Here is a 12,988-nt window from a genome sequence, read left to right as displayed (position 1 = left end):
TTTAGATTCCCTCCCTCCCTGTAACTGTGGGCATTATTTTAATGTTGCTGCCAGCACCAGCCTGAAAGCGCGCGGTGAAACGCTTGATCAAAACCGAAACGAATGTTTTTTTTTTCCTTAGCCTAAAAGAATGCAATTGCAAAAATTTAAACTTAAGCTCTTTTCTGACGTATTCAGTTTTATTGAACATTACGTAAGCTGTTTTTGTTACTAAAACTCACAACTGCCAAACAAAAGTATGCGAAACTAAGTGTAACGCATGCTGTGGCTAAATTTGTACGTTCTTAAGAAACATGATCCGGATTTTGCCTGAGCATCGCTGCCTGTCCGCTGGACCCTGCGATATGCCGGCGTGTCCTGCGTGTTTTGGCGCATGAACTCGCGGACACGTTTGGGATCCGTCTTCAGTACTTACGTTATTGCTTTTCTTCACGTGAAAGTGACGGCGCCGCCTTCTCAGCGATATCTGCGCCGCGCCTAACCGGGTTCCAGTTGGTACGTAGCTCTTCGCTCAACGTCCAGCGCAGTTTATGTGGCATTTACACCTTTTCATATCCGACGATATGCGGTGAGCCTGTCTAGGTATTCTTTAGTCTTTAAGACCGACCACTGTTATGTTCCTAAGTTATTTGTTTCCCTGTTGGCTCAGGCACTAGCGGTCAGTGTGAGCCTAGTGACCGGCACCCATAACACGCATGTAAGACCAATTCCAAGCGATCTCGCTTGCACTGAGTCAAATATTTAAGCGTCAACTGCAGTCGATGTTTAGCGATGAGGTCAACAGCTCACTTTGCGCTTGTAGCTCACGTGTGCCACGATCGCAATGTCTATGCCTCAGTGCTCTGAATGTAATGAGGTCGTATTGACCTTTCAGTGCGCGTAGACAGTTATTTTGTGTCTTGTATCAAATAATTGCATCGTGCCAGCAGATACGTAATGCTTGCATAAAGCCATGCCATCTGAGAAGTTCAAGGCTGGAAGCTTATTGTTCTTTCGAATCTCTGAATTTGAACTTGGGCCGCTAAATTCACACGCCGATGCCTTCGCAACTGTCACCTGTCATTCAAAACACATCGAATCCCGCCCATTATGCTTGTACCTTACATGTTGCGAGCTAGTTGCGCTACAGCAATAAACACATGCTCCAGTGATGCATTTAGAACAGAATCACGATCGAAAGTGTAAGCATTTACTGTAAACAAAGAACATAAGTGTTTTCCTTAGTTTAATGATGTGTTATGACTGATGAATGGGAGCTGCTAATTGTGATTACTCCTGAAAAAAAAAGAAGTACAAGTCATTTCATGCCTTACTATTTTAGGAACTCCATACAGCAATCTTTGGTTGTGGAAAAACAAACTCATAATCTTGTAGTCTGCTGCTGGTTAGAAGCCTGTCAGGAACATGCAAGATTAAATTCTTACCATTAGCAAAAGTGTGTGGCCTTTAAAGATAATAACTTAAGTTTTGTGACAAGAAGAGCGATCTTTCTAGCTTATGTGGGGCTCTGTCACCAGAAAAGTAGAGTGGAAGACACAGAAGTGTGCTAAAGAGATTTGTGTCATGCGTGGAATTCCAAGGTAAGCCAGGCATCACGATGTTGCCAACCTAGAAGTTTCATGCCTACGCAAGTAGATTTTTTAAAATTAAGTGTCTCTAACCAGAAGTTGAATTACTCTTGGCTCATGTTTTTCAGCTCATCATCGGCCACTGCATGCAAACATGCAGTTATCATGTTATCAAAGCTGTTTTTTCACCAAATGGGTGTACAATGTTTCAGTTTTCTATGCAGGGGTGATGCTCAACAATTTCTACTAAATATGCAACGACGCAACACCGACCCTGATCAGGCCCGACGAAATGCAAGGGCAGACAGGGCGTCCCCGAGCACTGCTTCAGTTGGCAGTGCATCATCTGCCAGTAAGAACACTAATCGGGCTGTAAGTCATAGCTTCCATTTCTATTCCTGGTGAAGGGCTTCATTACAAATGCCATGGAATCTCTCTCTTTGTTTTTCAATTGTTATTAAAAGTGAAATTGGTATTCAGGAGAGTTGCTTGTTGGGCAAGTCAGTACATAGTTAGTAAACTACAAAAGCCACACAACGTATAAATCGGAAAAAGCAAAGCAGGAGAAACAGAGCCGAGACGTGGCACAAACAACTGGCGTTTATTTCGGGGAAAACTTTCCTCTCAAGTCCGAACAACACATGTGCAGATAAAAAAACCAAAACACCAAGCTAGCTAATCTAAGCAAATCACCTCTGTGCTAGAAACAAATATTATTTTCTGGTGAGATAAACTGAAGCTGCGCTAACACACTTGTCAAGACCCAGTTTCCAGATATGAAATGCCTCGATAATCTCCCGTTCACGCTGCGTTCACACTGCGTCTTAGCCTTACCTAAAACTGTCACCTTATCAAAGAGAGGCGTACAAACACACGACTTGCAAAAGGGTTGCGCAGTTTGGCACGATAAGCAGTATGTGTGACATGAAACATGTGAAGAAATACTGCATGTGTAATACATGTGTGGTGTATGGCATTCCGTTAAGTTGCGACAAGTTTTATGTTAGACAATCTGGTCGATGTGTCAACGTTTGGCTAAGGGAGCATGAAAATCTTCTACCCTCGAGCATTGGTGGTAATATGCCATTGCACTACAAGTCGTGTGGTTGTACGCCCCTCTTTGATAAGGTGACAATTTTAGGCAAAGATGCAGCGTGAACAGGAGATTATTGAGGCATTCCATATCTGGAAACTGGGTCTTGACAAATGTGTTAGCGCAGCTTCAGCTTATCTCACCAGAAAAGAAGGTTTGTTTCTAGCACAGAGGTGATTTGCTAATATTAGCTTGCTCGGTGTTTTGGTTTTTCGGTTTGATATCTGCGCATGCATTGTATGGACTTGGGACAAAGGTTTTTTTAGAATTAAACGCCAGTCGTTAGTGCCACGTCTCTGCTCTTTGTCTCTGTTTCTACTGCTCTGCTTTTTCCAATTTCGACGTTTTGTGGCTTTTGTAGTTTACTAATGAAATTGATGTCATTTATGGGGTTTTAGGTCTCATCGTGTCGTGGAAAAAAAAGCTGTAGGATGTCAGTTCATTATAAAAAGCGAAACTAAGGTGCTACGCAGCACAGGAAAAATAGTGCATCTTCAGAGCATCATTGAAGTTATGGATGCATGTTCATTATTGCGCTCCACCTAACCATGCAAGATAAAACATACTCTATTAATTCATTTTTAAATTCACCGGTAATTTGCCAAACTGTCACGTACTATGTACGTAAAGAAATTCTGTGTCCACTTTCTCTTGAAATAAGACCCCTTACAGGCTAGTTGTTTCATATCATTGAATGGGTAGTCTACTATGCAAGCATGAGTTCTATTCTTCTTATGTATTTTGCACTTGCACAGTACGCTACCCATCTGATTTCACTCGAAAGCTAAGCTGTTCTTATTGAAGTAATTTTCCATGTCTTATTTATCGCAGTGTCCTTGGCTGTTCAGCCAGAGGCAGTTGTGGCTTCTACATCTCTTCTTACATAGCGCTGCTATAGTTGACAGTAACATTGAGGCACCGTAGAAAAAACACAATTTTTAGTGTCCGTGTTAATTAATGGCTGCCTTGTGGCCTCGTTGGCTAATATTTAAGGTTACTTAGCAAAATTTCTTTAATGTCGAAAAATGCTCTTGAGCTCTTGTGAACATATGTGCGAAGTATTATTGCATGCAGCAGAGAGTTCAGTATTTTGTGTTAACAATACCCACAAATCGCTTGCTGTGTCCTCAACAATGCCGTTATTAACCAAACAGTATGGGAAACCAAGTGGGTGTGCCAGCAATCAATTTTGGAGACCACAGCGGCTTTATGTAGCTGCTGGGGCTGCCCACGGTGTACCACCTAAAGCATGTGCGGCACACATTTGAACTAGAAATAGTGATTCATACGCGTAGAAAAATAAGATTAATGGAGGGATTGGCATGTGGGAACATTTAAACTGGCATTTGCCCTCTTGCCATCCTCTCCTTTTAGTGCACTCGTGGCCATAAAAGGAGAAACAAAGGGCTAGTTTTGTGCGGTAACTCTGCTAATACTTGAATTATTCTAAGAAAAAGAAATTGCAGTGGGAGGTTTACGAAACGATAAAGTTAACTACTAAGGTTGTTCAATAGTAACTTGGCATCATGGGCCACTTTCAAGGGACCAACAACTGGCCAGAACATGTAACTAGATTCTGCTCGAAATAAAAGACTATCAATTACAGTGAAAGATCAAAGCACGTTTTTCACAATCTGAGTAGAATTCAGAATTTGATATGTCATTTGAAAGTAAAAAACAAAAGCGGTATGTCACGCAGCCTTACGAAAGAGTCTGGAAGTGGGATTATGTAGTCGTTAACTTCGCTGTACGTAGTGTGATGCTTTCATGCAGAGCATAATTATCACTCAAAATTACAGTTCATACATCATTATTCATCTCTGCTCTATTTTGTGCTGCTTACGAAGTAAAAGGAGTTGCATGTTCATACGCAGTGGGACCTTCGGGGCAACAGTGAAGCATGTCGAGCAAATGCGTGTGGAGTGCATGCACGCACAGCGAACCACCGTGCACAAATACAAATCACTTTCCACTTACCTCCCACTGTTTGCAGCATGTGTTGTTTGTATACGACTTCACAGTCACCGCAGATTGAAAAATTTGGTTACAAGTATTTCACGACGTTTTCTACATTACCATTTCATGGTACGACACTCTGATCGGTGAACTTTCCATTGTGCTATAGGAAAAAGGTACCATAGAAATTGGTCACTCACAGATTCTGCATATTTGGGTTTTGTCTGACACACCAAATTTGTTGGCAAGCTGTTTCTTTGTTGTTTTTTTACCTTTTTGAAGGGACTGTTTGCTGGCTTTCAAGAGGACACATTTATATAATCGAAACCTTACATGTGCAAGTGCTTGATATACACATATGCTTTACCGCAACTTTGACAAAAAGTGTGATAGCAATAATGTACTGTAAGTATTGCAGTCAAAGCAAATGCATTGTTTATAGATACACAAAAAAACAATGGTGTCATGCTTATTTGTGGGTGAAACTTACCTTGCATGAGTTGTCTTTGCTTACCTATCAATAAGACCCATGACCTTGAATCTATTGGTACGCAAAGTTTTGGAGTTGAAAATTCTGCATATGGTTTTGCACACACACAGAGAAATTCTGTTGTGTGAGCTTGTAACTCTACTTGTGTTTTTTTTTGTTTGTTTTTAATTCATGCTTTTCAGCATGACACAAGTGCCTTGACCAGCCGATTGAAACACCTTGATGATTGCATGCGGCAGGTGAAAAGCCTGATGAAAAACCTTGAGAAGTCTGAAGATCCTGTGAGTATCGTAGGTGTTTGACTTCCTTCTTTTTTACCATGGCATATTTTACTTGTAATGGAAGTAAGGTAAGCTAGTTGTGACGAGATTCATTTGAGATAAAAGTCACATATGCAGACACGGGACACTGGTGGAAGGAGATGAAGTAGTGTTTGTCTTTTTCATTTCTCATTATGGGCGTTCATGCATGTATGCTGAACTTTCTTTGAAACTAAACACGCTCTTATTTTTTGTGGCACTAAACAACTCAAATTATCTGTTCCCCTTATATTGAAGGTAATTCTATCTGATTTATATTGTCACAATTTCAGTTAAAAGCCTACATAGAGAAGTGCTGAAAATGACAAGTTCATCATTTGTAGGAACTTTTCTGCATGTTGAGGCACAGTTTTAGCTGCAATGTTTCCCCCTCTAAACGTACCATGGTTTGCGGCATTCTGATCCTGAGCACATGGGCACACATGTAGTTCCCTGATATGGCTGCAGAATTTTGGTGCAAGGCAAAAAGCCAATGCACTCACATAGTTGTCATTAAATGCACATACAATAACCCCAAGGAATCAAAATTTAGCCTAGAGCCCAGCACTAAAGTGTCTCCCATAAACCTGGAATCATTCTGAGATGTTAAAGATCACTAATTATTATTTTGCTGCTTTGTTGACTATTCATGATGGCTTATGAAGAGCTGGTCATATTCATATCAGCTTATTAGCTTTATTCTGTTCTCAATTATAACTTTCCTGTATTTTCCCAAAAGATGTCCAAGCAGGTTCCTTTTATAGAGCACCTGCTGTTGTGCTAGGATAACATTAGAAACTCATCTTCTTGATGTTTCATTGTGCATAGGATAGAATGTACTTATTACCATGGTAAAAGGTAACCTCTGGTTCAAAGTGCTCTGTAGTGCTCTTAGATGTTACAATACTTCATCAAATTACTTTGGTAATTTTTATATCTAGATTGTGTGAACAAAAAACAAAAGGTCATCTGTTAACCGCGATGAGCTGTGGTCAACAGTGCTAATATGCTAGGGTGAGGGTATTGAGAATTTTCGAAGATAACCTAACAAGCTTTTGTTATTGGCCAGAAACTAACGGGTCCTGCTGTTTAATCCTACTGTTTTTCAGTGTTTAGATGGCGCTCATATCTACAGCATTGTTCATTTTAAGCAAAATTTTGGTGTCCTGTTTCGTTTGAGTGAATAGATATGAGCTGTACCATTGCATCATGTTCTCATTTTGAGTGATGTATGAGGCGAAGTAGCCAATATGAATGTAGCAGAGTTGTATACCATGTTTGAAAATCGTGTTATTGAAATTGCAAGTTTCATTGTGTTCACTATTTGATGCCAGCTGAGATGACATTGTGTAAAATCCCTTTCGTGTATATGTGTTTCCTTACTTTTGTGCTTTTGTTCCTGTCGATGCAGCGTGCTCTAGAAGAACTGTGTCGTTTGCAAAGACTTTATAGCGACTTGGCGGACAAGTCCGACTCAATGCAGTCCCTTTTGGACCAGGTGTGGCTTAGTGACCCTTGCAACCACACTTTGTGTGTTTCATATGCCTAAAAACATCACTAATTATTCATTTTGTGGCTAACTATACTGTTGCACTACATGGAACTGTGAATATTCAAGCACAAACATGTCAATACATACCGTACATTTGACAATAAAAATTGAGCGAGAATTTGTGAATAGCATACATTTAAATAATTTGTGGGTGAATAAATGGTTTTGGTTGGTTTTGCAAAGTTGCAGAGAATGCAATCGGAGCACCTGAGCTCATTAATCAGTGTAGTGAGGGCAAATGATATCAAGTAGTAATTTAGAGAAGGAGCGAGTTTCTTAGTATATCATTCCAGCATAAATCAAATGCATGCGCAAGACATATGAGTGGCTAGATTAGCAGTGACGTCCACAGTAGCTGAGTATTACGGAATTGTATTGCTGAGCATGAGCCCGTGGCCTCAGTTCTGCTAAGGACATTTGGATTAAAGCTGGTTGTAAACTCTCTGTGGGCCCTAAGGTGTAAATGCATCGTAGGAAACCCAGATGATCAAAATGAAGTCGAAAAAGTCTGCTGTATCGCTTCAGTCAATCACTTGGCTGACCTATCAACATACACTTTGTTTCCATCTAGCTTCGGATGCATTCAAGGCAATTTGCTCCATTATTCACATTTCTATGTAGTATTTCTTGTCAGCAGCATGTGCCTAAGCCTGCAGAAAGTGTTTTGTGTCTAGTGAATATGCCTGTTCAGTAGTTTATGAAACCCACTAAGCTGTGTGACCTGTTCACTGAGATGCATGCTTTTTTTTCCCTTCCTGCCTAACATCTAGATGGCTCAGCAACAGTTAGTGACCCTACATCAGATGCTGGATCAGCTGAACATTGAACATGCTAATACTGATGATCGCAAAGGAAGGGTATGAAACCTAGCAGCTGTATTTACCTTCTAAAACTGTTCGAGAGTCTTAAAGAGGCTGTGACTCCCAACTTTCAATCATAATCTGTGTTATGTGGGTTAATCCTTACGCATTCACAAAAACACTAGCAAGATTTAGCACTTTGTAGTTGGATATTTTTATAAACTCACAAACAGCCCAAGAATCGGGCAGCACTGACAGAGTTGCAAGTTTGGATGTAACCAGCTGCTTACTGTATGAGCGCCTACATTCCATTGAATGATTTTGTTCTGTGGTCAGCTGCACTTGTAGTCGAGCTATTGCAGCTTTCAGCAGCTTGGCAGTGAATTTGAATGACTTGCAGCAGCAAAGACCTTATAACATGGCGGCTCCGTTCCATGCAGCACATGTTGTCGTGCACACTTTGTCGCAATTTTGGTCGCCTGCGGTATATAGGGTTTGTATTAGGCGATTTCTAGGGCTTATTTTGCACTGAAATACTCTTTCACGGTTTATTTTTCACGGATCTGAAGGCATAAACTTTTATGAATAAAACCTTATGAAACCCTTGTGGGGTTTTGGCTGCGGCTGGTACGAAAACCCTCAGAAAGGTGACCAAGCCAGACAAAGAACCATCTTTACTGCTCCGAGCCTAGACCAAACTGCCCCCGACTGCTAACCGCATGTCATGAGCGCACCTGCAATTGTCAATCTGTTCTATGAGTGTTTACTGCTGCCAAGCACTCCCACACTGGAGACTGCGACGACGATGACAAAAAGGTTGGCACATCAAGGAATGGTCGAGCGGCAGCCGTGAAAGAAGAAAAAGATTAGGACCACGCGGGAGGTGACGATTGTGAACAGAAAGAGATAGTGACACTGTTGAGGGAGCAGAACAAAAAACAACATAAAGAAAAAGATCACCTAGAAAGCGGCCACAGACTTCCAGGAAGGCGAAGGTAAGTGCGGCGCAGTACATGTCGTGGAGCATGCGCACAGTCTGTTCATTTTAAAGAAGATTGCTGCAGTGACCGATGAAAGGTGGGTGAGAGAAAGCTGACGGCGCGAAAGACGCCCTTGGTGGATGAAAGACAAAGAACGAAGAAGTCAAGGAAAAAGAGGAAGAAAAAGATATGCAGGGACGGCACCTCAGACAAACTGCAGTTTGTTGAGGTGGAGGCGTGGAAGCACAAGTACTGTGAAAAAACCAAAGCCTGGAAGAGTCATGGTGAAGGGATGGAAGTCCAGGTTGTTGTGAAGGGAGGAGACAAGAAGAATACAGGAGGGAAATGTTGCCCGGACAGCATTGGTACTGGACACTGGGAGACAGCAGCCAGCGGTGTGAAGGGTGAAGTCATAGTAGAGAGTGGAGAGGGTGCGGAGCATCGTGTGGAGGGTGAGGGCATGGGCCGAGATGGCGTGTGGGAAGAGATGGAGTATGTGGACCCCGATGGTGCAAAGTTCATGGATGACGTTAACGGCACCGCAGATGCCGTGGACGAAAAACCTATTGCAGAAACTTCAGACAACACAGCCGAGAAGTCAGAAAAACAATCTAAAGGAGTAAGGGGAAGAGACCAGAACAACTCGAGCAATCTGGGAAGCCAATGCTAGGACTATGCAAAGTACCATATCCGTTGGAAATTTTTGCCTGGTACCAATATCGGCAAAGGCCGTGAAGTGAGCTTCAGAGGCACATGCAGTCAGAGCTTTGGCCGGGATGTCACGACTTCATGGCTGCTGGGGTTATCGGCAGTCAATGACTACTATGTGAAGGAATGGCTGCCACCCATATGAGAATGATCCGAACAGCTACAATGGAAAAACATGACTCGGCGAGACTCCTACTGTGACAATGGTGACATGCAACAGCGGCAGCACAGCTGTACCCCTGCATAAGTAGGTGGTTACGACGTCCAGCAGTCCAAGAGGTTCCACAAGCAGTTGTGGATGTGTAGGGCTGGTGTGTAGTCATGTTTGCCATGTGCGGTCCACCTTGGCCAAGGGTAGCCAGGACACTTGCATGGGCTACCGGTGCGAGGTAGCCAACGTCTTCTTCCCCCACTTTTCTCAAGATGAGGGGGCAGTATGGGAGTGCTCGGTGGCCAGGAGCGCTCATAGAAGAAGAGAATGATAATCGATGGTGCGCTTATGGCATGCGGTTAGCAGCCGCGGGCAGGAGGCAGTTGCGGCCGAGGCTCAGAGCAGTAAACATGGTTCTCGGTCAGTCTTGCTTTCTTTTTTGAGGGGTTCTGGGCCACCTGCAGCCCGAAACCCTACACCCTATACTTCCATGTTTTACTGAAAACTGCAAAGTGTTCAGTGACCATGTTATGGCCCTTTTAACAGCTTCATTCAAGTTGAATCTGCAATTCCTTATTAACAGGATGTGAGAAGTCTTGCATCATCATCATCATCAGCCTGACTATGCCCACTGCAAGGCAAAAGTATCTGTATATGAAAGGGGCCCTGCAACACTTTTTGAGCATGGTCAGAAAACACTGCTGATCGGTAGTAGAGGCTCCCGAGAACATGTGAGCGGAATATCATAGCGCAGCACGTGGCCTAATAAATTATCAACGTCAGCGAAAAGTTGCTTTCTCTCCTCTTAACAGATGACAGAAAATGCTCAAAAATCACTTTTAGAAGGCCTTTTATCAGCCATTGGCTGATTTGAACATGGTGTGCTCGGTCGTTACAGGGATCGCCGCAGGAGGCCTTGACTTGGCCACACCTGCGCACGTGATCACACTGGAAAAGCTACATGTCTGAATTTAAAAAATAGAAAAAAAAAGTGCTCAAGGTCACCAGGCGCGTGTAACTTGTTTTCTTTGCCCCTGCCATCTCTCCCTGCCTAGCTTCCAGTGCTTTCGTCACGACGAGAGAAGAGAGAATGATTGAACCGTGCGGCGAATCTTTGTAACTTCGTTCGTACTGTACGGATTCTTAAAATTCTTGCGGCATTGAACTCGCGAGGCGATAAGCTTCTTTAGTGAATTCATTCTATGATTACCTGAAAAAGTGTTTCAGGGCCCTTTTAATAGGGACGGTTGAATCGGCAGAGCTTAATTGAGTGCTTTTTCGCTTTTGTTCTATATTTTATTCAAGCGGTTAGTTATTTAAAAGTAAGAGCAAAAGAATAATGTAGTCTTGAATGGGTTGAACCTTTTCTGGTCATAATTGCAATCATTGAATGTCATTTTAAGGCAGGGTCGTTCACTAGTGGATTGTAACACACTTGAATTTATGGTTTCTAGAAAGCAAACCATTAAGTTGAAAAAATGCAGTATACCACTTAGTGAATATGCATTCGTGCAACTGTGGAATTGATGAGGCATCGTGATGTGGGGTTAACAGTAGAAGTTGTAGATTAATTAATACGAACTGAATCATACAGGTCCCTGCTCCTTTGGTCATCTACCCATTAGGGTACTAACAGTGCGGATATTGCTTTGACATTGATTGATTGTATTGCTTAATGTCTTGACTTGTCAGCAGAATGTAGCATGAACTTAATTGCAACAGGGTGAATTCTCACACACAGAAAGAAGCAGGCTATGTACTGTGTTGGCCTTTACTAGAAATGTGCCTATGAAATGCAAAGCCTTAAATATGAAAAAATATATGTTTTGTTGCCTGTGGCAAGGCTATATGTAATCATGTAATTGCTTATTAATTAACATTGATTAAATCTAGTATAGAAAGCTCTTGGTGATCTTCAAATTGTCAAAATAGCACATTATGGCACAGGAAAGGTCAAGACATCATTGAAAACAAAAAAATTCAAATTCTTTCATTACTTTTCTTCCACTGTGATTACTGCAAAGCCATCAACATGCAGTAATTCACCATTTGTTTTACAAAAAGTTCTTTTCATTTAATCTCCTTTTTTTTTACAATTCCTGTTGGGCAAGACATCAAAATAAACCAAATATGTTTGCCTTGTTAGTCAAGAAATGTGTTTGCAAACAGAAAACAGAATACACAGAACAAGGACAAAAACATGACATGTCTTGCAGTGTTTGCCGTTGTTCTCATTATGTGCATGCTGTTTCATTTATGAGATGTTTAATCACCCAGGCCAAATCAATACACTTCAGGAGTGTTTTCCTTGAATGTCAATGGCCTCTCCTCTTTCCACAGTTCAATGCCCTCGACCTGCGGCAGCGCCACTTGAATGAACGCCTGTTAGAAACTGGAGGGCGTGAAGCTTCTCCAGCTTCTGCATCTGGCAGCCTCGACAATGGTCTCAATAGCCATCCGGCTGACGACCCACAGTATGCGCAGCTGCTACAAGTAAGAATTCAACAGGTGTTTGCATAAACTATTAGAGTCATAGCAGCTAGCATCACTGGTTGATGCTTTTTTTTGTATTTTTCTGTCATTTCTATCCACTTTTATCTTTTCAGGGGACTCGCTGTTATAGAAAAGCTTCTCGCCTACATTTATTAAAGAATCGAGCTCTATTATCAGTAAATGTTTGTGGATTGCAAACGGTGGTTTGGTGGTATCTAAATTAACTTAAGTACGTTTTCAGTTATGCCATCACATTGAAAGCGGTATTTAGCTTTAATTTTTTGTGTGAAATCACGAATGACATTAATTGCTAGCGCTCGAGTTTTGTCTAGCTGTATGTTCAGCGGTATAGATAAAGGGGCCCTGCAACACTTTGCCAAGTAATATTCGAGTGGCTTCACCATGAATGACATCAACTTCATTAAAGGAGTTTGTTTCCTCATGAATAGACCACCACAAATGCTTTTAGGGTCCATCAAGTGCGAATGAAATTAACGAGATTTGTCTACACTTTAAGCGCTTTCTCACTCATTTCGTACAAGTGAGTGCACTGAAAGTTACACAGAGGAAGAATGGTGAGGGGGAAGGACTTATGTCCTTTTGCAAGCACGTGTTATGGCCTTAAGCACTTTGTTTCTTCAGTACAACTACACCACAAAAAAGACACTGGCACCAGAAGGAAAGACACCCTGTGCTAAAGTTAGGCCAAGATATGTTTCCGTGTCTTTTTTTTTTTTTTTTCACAGTTGTACCGTATCTTCTAGTTGGTCTGACTGTATTATGGCAAAACAGCACAAACAACAAGATGGTTGCCTTGTGTTTTTCTACCATCCCACCATACGCACTGTTTTTCCATAAGGTAGTCTATTTTTGTTTCTCTTATTTCTCCCTGTAATAA

At 41.9% G+C, this 12,988-nt stretch overlaps 1 protein-coding gene across 9 annotated transcripts in view; it reads left to right on the top strand.

Annotated features, from left to right (window-relative positions):
* The first annotated feature begins 289 nt into the window (after nucleotides 1–289).
* LOC119179958 (uncharacterized) overlaps nucleotides 290–12,988 on the top strand; it is a 109,660-nt gene continuing 96,961 nt past the window's right edge. For 5 of the 9 annotated variants that reach the window (XM_037431119.2, XM_075882153.1, XM_037431100.2 and 2 more), the window contains exons 1-6: nucleotides 290–495; nucleotides 1,793–1,940; nucleotides 5,290–5,388; nucleotides 6,818–6,904; nucleotides 7,729–7,815; nucleotides 11,938–12,090. In XM_037431119.2, the coding sequence (XP_037287016.2) occupies nucleotides 1,821–1,940; nucleotides 5,290–5,388; nucleotides 6,818–6,904; nucleotides 7,729–7,815; nucleotides 11,938–12,090 (546 nt within the window). In that variant the 5' untranslated portion in view covers nucleotides 290–495; nucleotides 1,793–1,820. Of the gene's footprint in view, nucleotides 496–1,780; nucleotides 1,941–5,289; nucleotides 5,389–6,817; nucleotides 6,905–7,728; nucleotides 7,816–11,937; nucleotides 12,091–12,988 lie in introns of all 9 variants that reach the window. The other 4 variants (XM_037431087.2, XM_037431105.2, XM_037431112.2 and 1 more) reach the window with 4 other exon arrangements.

The sequence above is a fragment of the Rhipicephalus microplus genome, chromosome 2, assembly GCF_043290135.1.
Source record: "Rhipicephalus microplus isolate Deutch F79 chromosome 2, USDA_Rmic, whole genome shotgun sequence".
In the NCBI taxonomy this organism is placed as follows: domain Eukaryota; kingdom Metazoa; phylum Arthropoda; class Arachnida; order Ixodida; family Ixodidae; genus Rhipicephalus; species Rhipicephalus microplus.
The sequence above is the reverse complement of the archived record's forward strand: the minus strand, read 5'-3'. Positions and strand labels throughout refer to the sequence as shown.